Source organism: Solanum verrucosum, unplaced genomic scaffold (genome assembly GCF_900185275.1).
Source record: "Solanum verrucosum unplaced genomic scaffold, falcon-dt-bn FXZP01000175.1, whole genome shotgun sequence".
Taxonomy (NCBI): domain Eukaryota; kingdom Viridiplantae; phylum Streptophyta; class Magnoliopsida; order Solanales; family Solanaceae; genus Solanum; species Solanum verrucosum.
Window position 1 is genome coordinate 1576444 of NW_026020399.1, and position 12647 is coordinate 1589090.

The 12647-nt window shown below is 29.2% G+C and overlaps 1 protein-coding gene across 1 annotated transcript; it reads left to right on the forward strand.

Moving 5' to 3' along the window:
- Window positions 1-1202: 1202 nt before the first annotated feature.
- On the forward strand, window positions 1203-3827 carry LOC125839712 (uncharacterized). The gene is made up of 4 exons (XM_049518699.1): window positions 1203-1276; window positions 1397-1543; window positions 1621-2271; window positions 2357-3827. Exons 1-4 carry the CDS (start codon window positions 1203-1205, stop codon window positions 3825-3827), a joined length of 2343 nt encoding a protein of 780 aa, XP_049374656.1.
- Window positions 3828-12647: the final 8820 nt, after the last annotated feature.

Here is a 12647-nt window from a genome sequence, read left to right on the forward strand (position 1 = left end):
GTATTGGAGTCAGAGTAATTAAAATTCGCGTCACGTGGGGCTCCATTCGGGGGAATTGGGAAGTACTCTTTGTCAAAGATTTTTCTATATCCAAAGCTCGAACCTAAGACCTCTAGTTAAAGAAGGAGTAGTTTCACCCGTTATACCATGTCCTTTGAGGAGGGGGAACCTAAATAAGCCACAAACACATAAAAGTGACCAAAATAAGCCACTACTTTAGGAAGTAACTAAAATAGGCTTAGTGGAAGAAAAATTTCCACTTTATCTAATATTCTAAACGTTTTCCGTTAGTGCCATAACGGATATATTTTAATATATAACGGAACTATTTCCTACACTATATAAAATGGAACTATTTCTTACACTTTATAAAGTGTAAGTTTTTCTTACACTTTATAAAGTGTAAGTTTTTCTTACACTTTGTAAAGTGGAGCTTTTTCTTACACTTTGTAAAGTGGAACTTTTTCTTACACTTTATAAAGTGGAAGAAAAAATTCCACTTTACAAAGAGGAATATTTTTCATGTTATCTCTTTATCTTTTTTGCAGTGTTTGTGTCATACAATCAATTATATTGATTTGACATATCATAAAAACGGAAAAAATTATTCCACTATGTATTTTAAATTTTTTATCCTGAAAAATCCTCCAATCTCTATTTAAGGAGGATGTTCAAACATAGTTGATAGCACCTACAACATAAAGTCTTCTATATTTGTTCATTTCAATCTCAAAAAAAAAATGTCTTCTAAACCAAAAGTTAGAGTTTCGATTTATTGGGATGGCGAAATTATACATAACGGAAATACCGTTTATTATAATTGTCCTCCCAAACACAATGCTAAATATTCAATTAATGTCTGCTATCATAAATTTCTTTCATCAATTTATAAAAGAATGAGTATAAATAGTACTGATTATAATTTGATTATAGTCGGAAAATACCCTACTTCATTTTTATCACAAGGACAAGTAAATTTTGGAGAGTGGATTATCTATAATGACGAATCGTTGACCGACTTTTTGAGGGTTCCAAATGACTTCATAGATCAAATCAAGTTAACAATACTTGAAATCTATGTTAGGAAGGAGCCTAAGACTAGTCAACAACGTTCTCCTTTATTGGTCGATGTCCATCCCCGATTAGAAAATCGTAATAGCGTTGATGGATTTCCGATAACTCAATCTACTGATTTTTCTAACATGACTCATTATCAAAATATTCTTACCGGTCGATATGATGTTGATTTGAACGAAACTATCAATGAAAGTGACCGGTAATGCTCAATAATTATATTTCGATTATTATTTGTTGATTTTGTCAATTATTTATTAATTTATATGATTTATTATTCTTATTCTTATTATTATTATTATTATTATTATATATTTTGTAGCGGTTTACCTCAGCAAGATAGGAATATTGCTTCAAGTTATGGACTAGATAATTATTTTGGTCAGTCCTCACACTTTCAAATGATGGAAAATGTCGGGACATCCTCAAATTTTCATGTCTCGCCTACTTTTGATACAGATGATTGTCGGTATGTCCAACACTTGATTTTTTATTTAAGTAAGTTAATTGCATGAGACAAATATTTATACTTTTTTACATATATAGGGAAAATATCACACAAGATGAGCCCATTGATCCTGTGAATATCGATGATCGTGACCTTCCAAATTACGGCTCACCTTCAGCTAGTGATAGTGATGATTTGCCTAATGCCGAGGAATCAGGAGATAATGTTCCATTTGAGGTATCATCTAGTGATGATGATTTTTTAATGCCCAATCGGTCGCCAAGACCAATGTCCATGAGTCCTTTTTGTAGTCATGAAATTCCTTATCTGGATCATCTCCAAGATGGTCCAGATATCTTTGGCGATACACATGATGAATATACATCACAACGTACATGGGGTGAACCGGAAGATTTCATGAATGGTGTTATTTATATTGAAAAAGGCATGTTGTTCAATTCAAAGAAGCAGTTGCAAAGAGCAGTTAAGCTTCTACATTTAAAGATAGCGAGGGAGTACTTTGTTATTAAATCGACAAAGAAATCATGGCGACTTGTTTGCAGGCGTGTAGAACAAGGATGTCGATTTAGGCTAACTTCTTTTAATGATAAACATACTAACATGTGGAAAGTTGGAAGATACATTAAAGAACATACATGTGATATGGGTACGTGCCGCGATGGACATTTCAACTTGGATGTTGAGATGATTGCTAACGTCCTTCGTGTTGATATAGAAAAAACGCCAAGGTACTATTTTATCCTTAGATGATTTTTCTTTAATAAGAAAATATTCATTTTTTATTTGATAATTAATATTATTTTTACTTTTTAGGTTTCCCATCAAAGATTGTCAAACAGCGGTTCTTAAAGCATATGGCATTTCGATAAGCAGAAAAAAAGCATATCTTGGTCGCAAGCGTGCTTTTGAAAAAGTCTATGGTACTTGGGAGGGTTCTTTTTCCGAGTTGCCGAGGTTCATGGAAGCTTTGAAACACTTCAATCCCGGAACAATAGTTGAATGGAAAACAGAGCGGCGTGTCGATGTCATTGAAGATGTATTCAACTATGTGTTCTGGACTTTTAAACCATGCATTGATGGGTTTGTGTTTTGTCGTCCTGTTATATCGATCGACGGAACACATGTCTATGGAAAATATGATATCAAGTTGTTGATTGCGATTGCAACGGATGGTAACGGCTCAATATTACCTTTGGCATTTGCAATAGTTGCGAATGAGAGCATGGAGACATGGAGTTTATTTTTGGATCATTTGCACTTGCACGTTGTCAAGGGTCGTAGAGGTGTGGCATTGATTTCAGATAGGCATCACGGAATACTCTCATCCGTGTATAATTCTCCCAATTGGCAGGCCCCATTTGGGTTCCATCGTTTTTGTTTAAGACATTTGAAGGCCAATTTTCAAAAAAAATTCAAAAATGTCATTTTAAACAACCTTTTATGGGCAGCTGCAAATCACTGTCAGGAGAAAAAGTTTTTGGAAAAAATGGAGATGATCAAGGAGATTAACCCGGAAGCATATGTGTGGTTAATGAAGAACGATCTTGACAAATGGACATTGCACATGGATGGAGGTAGGAGATGGGGCATGTTGACAACAAACAGTTCCGAGTCATTCAATGGTCTTCTTAAGTCAGCCAGGGGCCTGCCAGTTACTGCAATGGTAAGACTCACTTACAATCAGATTGTGAACCGATTTGTTACAAGATCAAAATTTGTCAATCAGCTAGTGCAACAAAAGCAACAATGGATGCCTAAACCATTCAAGATTTTTGAGGATAATCGAAAAAAGTCACAGCGTCACACACTTATCAACTATCACCAACAAAGGGAAAACATATTTGAGGTGCAGACACATATGCATCATGGCAGTGGTGGTAATAAGCACATTGTAAATGCATCACAAGGAAAATGTCAATGTGGTAAATGGCAATCATACCACATTCCGTGTTCTCATGCAATAAAGGGATTTGACCAAATTGGGTATCAAGCATGGGAGCATATGGCACCAGAATTTAGCGTGCGTAGCTACAAAAAAGCCTACTCTGGACAATTCAATCCACTCGGCGGTGAAAAATATTGGCCTGATAGTCCTTTTCTTATGATAGCAAATAAAAAATATTTACGAAAAGTGGGCGTAAATAAAATCACCCGTATACATAATGAAATGGATGTTCCCGCAAGTACACTTACTCGCAAATGTTCAACGTGCAAACAAATAGGCCATGATAGGCGTAACTGTCCTTCACAAGCTCGAAACGCCTCATATGGTGGTAGTAGCTAAAGAAAGATGTTTAATTGTGTTAATTTATTCTTGTATCAATTTCTATGCAACTTTTTATTTGTATTTTTGATCATCCCCAAGTGTTTATATTTTCAAATTTTTTCATTCACTTTTTTTTAAAAAAAAAATACATACACAAAATAATAACTATATATAATTAAAATAATAATACTATTCACCCTCAAAAAAAGATACATACACAAAAATAATAACTATATATAATTAAAATAATAATACTATTCACCCCAAAAAAAGATACATACACAAAAATAATAACTATATATAATTAAAATAATAATATTATACACCCTCAAAAAAGATACATACACAAAAATAATAACTATATATAATTAGAATAATAATAGTATACACCCTCAAAAAAGATATATAAAAAAGATTTTCTTCCACTTTATAAAGTGGAATATTTTCTTCCACTTTATAAAGTGGAAGAAAAAGTTCCACTTTACAAAGTGTAAGAAAAACTTACACTTTATAAAGTGTAAGAAATAGTTCCGTTATATATTAAAACATACACGTTATGAGACTAACGGAAAACGTTTAGAATATCAGATAAAGTGGAATTTTTTCTTCCACTAAGCCTATTTTAGTTACTTACAAAAGTAATAGCTTATTTTGGTCACTTTTATGTTTTTGTGGCTTATTTTGGTTCTGAACTCGTCCTTTGATGGTAACGTAGTTTGTTGTTTATGTTGTTGGTATATATATAGATTTCATTCAATTTCCAAATGATGACAGGATTTTTAGTGTCCATTATTTGTGTGTGAGAAAGAAGTCAGAGATGTGAACGTTATAGTCATGTTGTTTAGCGTAAGATGTGTTGTATTGATGTTAATGTTTTACTTTGTATGCATATGAATATGTCCACTATATAAATTTAATTATAATTTCAGTGAAACACTTCTAATTAAAAGTACTTACTTACTTTATTAGTGTCTTAATCATATTTAGAAAAGAACAATTACTAGCTACTTCATCACTTCGTTAGCCAAATCTTGCTCATATCCCAAGGTGGACCCACGTTAAGCCAGCAATTGTCAAACGACATCGCTTCGTTAACTTTGTTTACTCAATATATATATTAATATCATGCATAAAATAATATATTGAGCAAAATGATATTATTTGACAATAACACGTTGGTTCACTACCCAATTTTGTTCTTTGGGGTTGGAGGTTTTAACTAAGGATATTTTTTTGCACAATATAACATATTATTAATTGTGGTTAAGTAGTACTGAACCCAACTCAAGCAAACATGTATGTACATATTATATTATAAGTAAGGTAGAGATTTGGTATTTATGTACTTCTATATGTTATTTCATCTTCTATCATGCACATATTAATACATAGATATATTAATCCCTCTTAATATGTATTAGTCATGCAAATTTCTAAATTACAAATTAAATATCGTGAAATTAGAATTTTAATCTTATGAGTTCTGAATTTTATAGTAATGACTAATAATTGGGTTTTAAACTTAATAGTTGTACCTATTTAATAAACTTTTTAATAAAAATACATTATTTAAACAAAAATTACTGAATTCGATCGAACCCGTAACCTGACTTCTAACTCCGCCCGTGGATATGATTAATTGGTTGAACCATTAACATCCCTACTTACATATTATATTGCTATATGTCTAAAATTGATTGTCGTATCTATCTATCTCAAGCGATTAACGAAAAAAAGGAAAAGGTTGAGGACTTAAACTTTTTTAATATAAACGACAAATATTTGTGACTAATTTAATTAGTGATTAGTTTCCATTACTTGAATGATTAGAAATGATCCTTTGATTTATACACGACAACTTGAGGTTCATTATCATGTGTCATCTAATTGAATGATTTGATATGGATAAATACCAATCTTAATTATTTTGCACTATCTTAATCTAAGGATATTCTTAGTCTAAAAGTTGTGGGCTTATACATTGTATATAGATTTTCTATATTATTAGGTTAATTGTTTATTTGCTTACGATTTTAAGAAGACGGTTTGTTTTTTAATATTTGAATGTGCATGATTTATTTATTTTTAAACATAATAAATATATAATTTGTAAATAAAAAAGTAATTAAATATCTCAAAAATTTAAATTTAATAAAATATAAAATTGTTATTGGATTAAAACAAGTAAAACATTTACATTCGCAAATGATGGTTGAGATGATTTGTAGTGGTGGCTATGGTGATGGAATTGATGCTAGTGGCTATTAATGGTGATAGTGATAGGCTAATAGTTATGATGGTTGAGGTGATTGGTGTCATAGTAACTAGCACAATGGTGACGGTTGATAAAGTTGTTGCATGTTGGTGATTGTGGAATTGGTTGTTAGTAGTTGACGATGTTGGTGGTAGTAGTGGATTGATGATGATTAGTTGGCCGTGTTGATATTGATGATAATTGACAGTTGAGCTAGTTGTGAATTGTGATGGTAGAAGCGATTAATAGTAGAAATTATTCGCAATAATAATAATGATGGGTACGTAATGGATCTCCATATTAACCCTTTAGGAAACTATGGTGAGAGGCCGTTGAAGATTCATTTCAAAGAAGTCATTCAGGAACAAATGAACCGTTTTATACTTTAGGAATAAACAAAAAGAAATATTGATCATTTCTTTTTTAATCTTAGTAAAAATAGGAGTTAAGTGCCTCAAATTCAAAGAGTCATTCTTACTATCGATTTTTTAAAAAAATAAAAAATAAAAAATTATATATATATATATATATAAAAATTGTGTTTATTTATACTTTATGAACATAATTAAGGATGATGAATCAACTAATTGCTAGTATGATATTATATTCCCACCGTACAAAACGATAAAAAAAAAAACTACTTAATATATATGGCAGAGACAAAAGTCATATCATAAGATCTATTAATGCATGTTTTATTCTTTTTTATAATTATTATACACACATAAAAGAAGGGAATAAAATAAACAAATGTATCTTTTGAAAGTCCAATCAAATCAAAAGGTAGAAATTGATGGTCAGAGAAAACAGTAGTACCTATATATATGCTTGTCTCTTGGTGTACAAAGGGAAACCCCAAATTCCTATGAGACAGAAAGCATATATTTTCCGATATTTAAATTATCACTTTGAAATAGAATCTTCAATTGACATTATTTCTTTAACCCTTTATCAAAAAGGAAATTTATATATATTAAAAATAATTAAGTAAATAAAATATATCCTCTTTAAGTTAATAACTTTAATTTTTAGATAAAATAATTATATATTTTAATATAATATTAGAGTAAACAGAGATCTTGAGTTTGAGCACTCTCATTACAAACAAAAAAACTTTTACATTGATATATATATATATTCTTCAATTGATTATTAACTTTTTTTAATCTAAAAATAGGTTAATTAAAAAGTTAAAATAGAACAAGATTGAGATGGAATGTCAAAATAAAAATTTAAGACAATAGAGAGATAGTCTATATATGCAGGTGTTTAGCTAAACATCAACCGTTTCAAAAAAGCATATACTAATTTTTTTGCATATATATTAATTTTTGAATATTTTTGATAATATTTCTGACTTCGTCATTGTATGTATTTATTTAGGCCTGTTTCTAAGATAGGATGAGGAATAGGGTTAGGTTATGGGTAACTAGATATGGGGGTATCTAGAAGGAAAGAAACTAGTCATAGGGATAATTGTCTTTTAATGTGTTGGAATTAGTCTCTTGGGCATATATGAGAAGCACACACAACTATGGATTCTTGGTGAATTAAGAGCAATTTGATAATAGCAAACTTACAAACTTATGGAAAAAAATTCACATTTTTCACTCACTCCCTCAACGTCTCTTTTATGTTGTTTGTTTTTGTAAGATATTTGCTCTAAGCTAACAAGTCAATCATATATGGTTTTTAAAAATAATATCATGTCTAAACTACTATCATAGTCATTAAATTTTATAATTAATTAATTAAAATGGTTGAAGTCATGTCATTGCCGTTTTTAATATGCATGCCAACATAAGTTAATCATATGGTTTAAAACTATGTCTAAACTAATAATCATAAAATATATATATATATATATATATATATATATATATATATATATATATATTATAATTTAAAACCGTTGAAGTCATGTCATTGTCGTTTATTATAATATAATTTTATAATAATAAAATACATGCATGCCAACATACACTAAAATTATATATGTATATTTGTTATTGTTACTACTTGTGAAGATGAGGAACATAAAACGAAGAAATTATTAGTTTAATTCACTTTTTAGATCCAGCAGTCATTCATATTCATATGACGACCATTAATAGATAATTTAGCGGTAATAATAGAATTATTGCTATATTATATTTTGTGACAATAATATAATCATGAATATTTATAATCAATATTCTATATAACGCCGCTAGATTTTGTATTAGTGGACATATTCTAAATGAGCTTAATTGTAGCAATATCGACCCATCAAGCCAGTGTAGTGTATTTCGAATAGTTTAGGTCATGTTTTTCAAGTGTGGTTAAAGGCTTAATATATAGCTTTATAGTGCTCTTTTCGTTTATTTTTACTTCTTTTAGTATTGATATGATATATTCTTCTTAAAGAGCGATAAATAGTATTAATGATAATTTTATTATATCATTTTTTAATTAATATAGTAATTTGAGAAATGATTAAACTTAATTATATTGATAAATTAAAAACTAAATAATAAATTATTTTTTAATTTTTTAAGCTGAACAAGTAAAATAGAGATTGATTTTCAATATATATAGTGAATAAGTAAAAGTTAACAGACGGAGTATTTATTTTCCTTTTCAACTTCCCTGGATCTTCTTGCTCTTCTCGATCATATTTTGTGAATGCTTGCAAATAATAAATGAGAGAAGTATTAAAAACATTCCTAAATTCGACGCGAATTATTAGTTTGATCCTCGAGTTATTGACAACCATAAAAACACTCTTTTACTTGACTAACTCAACTTTGCAATATGAGTAAAATACACCCCTAAATTCTTGTCAAGTTTAGGAGTATTTTTAACACTTCTCTCAGCTTTTTATTAAGAGATTCATGCTTCTACAAGAGTTTGAGACCTCTTGCTATGTCATGTGGCAGATCGGGATGTATCTAAGTTTAGTTAGTCAAGTAGAGGGGTGTCAATAGTTTAGGGACGAAACTAATAATTTGAGCCAAGTTCGGAAGTATTTTCCGTACTTCTCTCGATAATAAATAAACAATCAAATAAGGGGGAGGGAGAGGTTATTAATGAAGGGGATTTCCACCCGATTATCAATATTTGCATTGAAGTCTCACTAATTTATATCTACCCTTCATAGAGGCATTTAGGGAAGCAAATAAAGAATTTTCTTTTCATGCGTGATGCTTATATGATATCAAATAATTAATTGTCTTCATTTTAAAGTTGATCAATTAGTAATAGATGATTAATGTATATAACCTTAATATATAGATACCTCTTTTTAAACTTCTTAATAAATTTCATTTCGAAACATGAATTAAGGCTTAATTATTTCAATTAATTAATATTTGAACATCTAACAAAGTGTTTCTATCAAATATTTTCAGTTCAAATTTTGAAGAAAAAAATTTGCACATGTTATCAAGTGTTTATTAGATAGTTAATTAATTTAATCATATAAACATGTTATCTCCTTTAATTTAAGTATACGCATCAACCTATTTGAAATAAGCTTGGGCTTTTTACTGCCTGTGATCGAGGCAAATGTCTACAATTAAAAGAGATAACATATTTTTAAATAGTTAACTTAAATATATCTAATATGAACACTTTATTATGTGTGATAATCAGTGATGTCATGAAGTTGAAAAAAGAGGGGAGAAATATTATTTGACAGTGTAAAATAAGCTGCAAATAGAAAAAGCCAAAGAGAAACAAACAAAGCACTAACATTTAGTCAACATAAACATTAATAGTAAAGTTTGTGTGAGCTGCCAAAAAGTACATTAATAGTGACTAAAGCTTGGAGAGAAAATGAACAAACAAGAAAGCTAAACAGAAAAACACTTTGGAAGAGAAACTAATTAATTTAATCAATGCCACAAAGTGACATCCAAAAATTTAACTGCTCTTTTAGCTCAATGCAAAACATTGTGGAATCTCATGCCTCATTCAAAAAAAAATTGACCATGAAATATTTTCTCCATCTGTCTCAAATTAATTGTCATGTTTCACTTCAGGAAGGTAAATTATGTTAGCTTTGACCAACATTTTAAAGTATCTTTTTTTATCGTATTGACATGATTACGAAAAAAATAAGATTGAGACATCTATGAATTTCATTCAATTTCGTTTACTTGATCGAACAACCCCAAATCCAATTATTTCAACTACATTAAATGATCTTTCAAATTGATCAAGACTCTCTAGTTCATGGCCGCTTCTTTATGGTACCTGTTGTTGCTTCACTAGTAGGTCCACGCTTCGACTTTCAGAAAATTTGTAACTTGTAATATTTTTATATGATTTTTAAATGTATAAATTTTAATTTCATGATATTATACTGATTTAATTCAATTTAACTTTAGAAATTAGTCAAATTAACTCTTGAAAAAACAAAATGACAACTAATTTGAGACTGAAGAAGTACAATAAAAAAATCTCTACGCCAACCTTGTTTGTCGCAACCTTTTATTGCTTTTTATTAAAAAATATATAATTGATTGTTATACATCTATAATAATATTACAAAACATGACAACTAATTTGAGACTAAGGAAGTAATGTACAATCATCGGAAACAACTTATCTATCTTATCTATGAGATAGAGATAAGGTCTGCGTACTACCCTCCCAAATCCCACTATATGAGACTAGTAATACTAGGTATGTTGAAGTAATGTACAATAAAAAATCTCTCTACAACAACATCGTTAATTTATCATTATCTTTTATTGCCTTTTTATAATAATTGATTGTTAATTCTACTCCTAGAACAATACAGTATTTGATAGTTATATCTTATTGGACCTTATAGACACACACACAAAAAAATTCACATTTTCAATGTGTTTATATAATCAAAGATAATAAAATTATTTAATTTTAAATTCTTAAACGATATAGATAATAATTTTCACAAAAAAGTCCTAATACATACATTTTTCTACCTGTTTTTTTTTTCAAAAAAATAAAAAATAAAATTGGGTGGTGGTGATGGGGGGGGCGGGGGGTACATTAGGGTTTGATAACTAAGTTGTTACACACATGTAGTCAATATATACTATTTGATGGATCCTACCAATATCTTGAAATGGCTCTTTCATAATGTTCTTTTTCCTGTTAGCTTTTACCATCTTTTTTCAATGTGTTATGTTTGTGAACTTGTAGGAAATCTTAAACCTAGAGAAACTCCAATGATATAATTTTGTCACACTACTATACATACATAATAATCTCAACAATATTTCAAGATTCTTTCTGACAACTTGATGGATTTTTTGTACCAATAAGATTGTTGTGAAGTCATAATAAAGACCTACTATTTTTATTTTCTTGAAAAAACTACTAGTTGTTGGCATTTGTTGTTGTGGTCACAAAACAAAGCTACTTACGAATTTCTACCTTGTTTGGTCAAGTTTCTGAATTTTGCTTATTCAAAAAATTAATTTTATCACAAGTGTTTTTCAAAAAATTACTCTTAGAGAGTAGCAGTTTATGTTCAGTTAGTTATCAATTAAAAAGACACTAACCAAATTACACTATTAAATAGTGTAGGGGTAAAAGGTCCTCCATAAAGTGTGGTATCGTGACAACAATTTCGGCCAACGTTGCAGTATTTTTCAGACCCTTTTCCCTTTTTTAAATTGCTATATTTTAAAAATTATTGTTATGTTGAGTAATAATTACTTAAAAGTATCTCTACAAAAATAGTATTCATATGATCACTTAACTAACATTTTTCTCAAACACAAAGTTACTCAACTTTTAATTTTAACTAAGTCACTCAACTATGAATTATTTTCTCAGAAAGTCACTCAACTAGGAATTTTAACTCAAAAGTAGGAGTGGGTATTTGGTATTCGATTTGGGATTTCTAAATTGGGTGATTTTAATTTGTAAGTAAATCACTCATAATTGAGTGACTTTATAAGTAAAACACTTATAATTGAGTGACTTATGAGTTAAAATTCTAAGTTGAGTGACTTCTTAGAAAAGAATCCATAGTTACACTTTTGAGTCAAAATTTAAAGTTAAGTGACTTTCTGGGAGAAAAATACATAGTTAAGTGATCACCTGAGATATTATCTCCAAACTTTAGTTTAAACTAAAATTGTAATATTCAAATGTTTTCTATTACTTCTCAAAATTAAGTGATCAATTAAATTAAGACAAATAAAATGAAGAAAATATATATATATTATAATATGTGTCGAAAATAGTGAATTCAGATAAATTAGGCCTCCCACTCGTGGAGATATATAATGTCTAGTTTGTTGTTTATGTTGTTGGTATATATATAGAGATCAATCTCCAAATGACAGGCTTTTTAGGATCCATTATTTGTGTGAAAAAAGTCAGATGTGAACGTTACAGTACTGTTGTGTGATGTTAATGTTTTACCTCGTAAGCAAATTCATGAATATCAATTTTGCATAACTCAGTAACTTTAGCATAAATTTTAAGTTTGTGTTTTGAAAAATTCACTTAAATCTATGTATAAATAACTTATCAAAAATTCAATAACTTCTTCATAAAAAAAATATTTAGAATTCATACACTCAAAAATTTAACTTCATGGT

Bases quoted from the DNA above. Each gene is read 5' to 3' on its own strand.
- LOC125839712 (XM_049518699.1), top strand. From the start codon at position 1,203: ATGACTCATTATCAAAATATTCTTACCGGTCGATATGATGTTGATTTG. The intron at 1,277-1,396 runs GTAATGCTCAAT...TATATTTTGTAG, and splicing joins ACTATCAATGAAAGTGACCG to CGGTTTACCTCAGCAAGATA. The intron at 1,544-1,620 runs GTATGTCCAACA...TTACATATATAG, and splicing joins TTTGATACAGATGATTGTCG to GGAAAATATCACACAAGATG.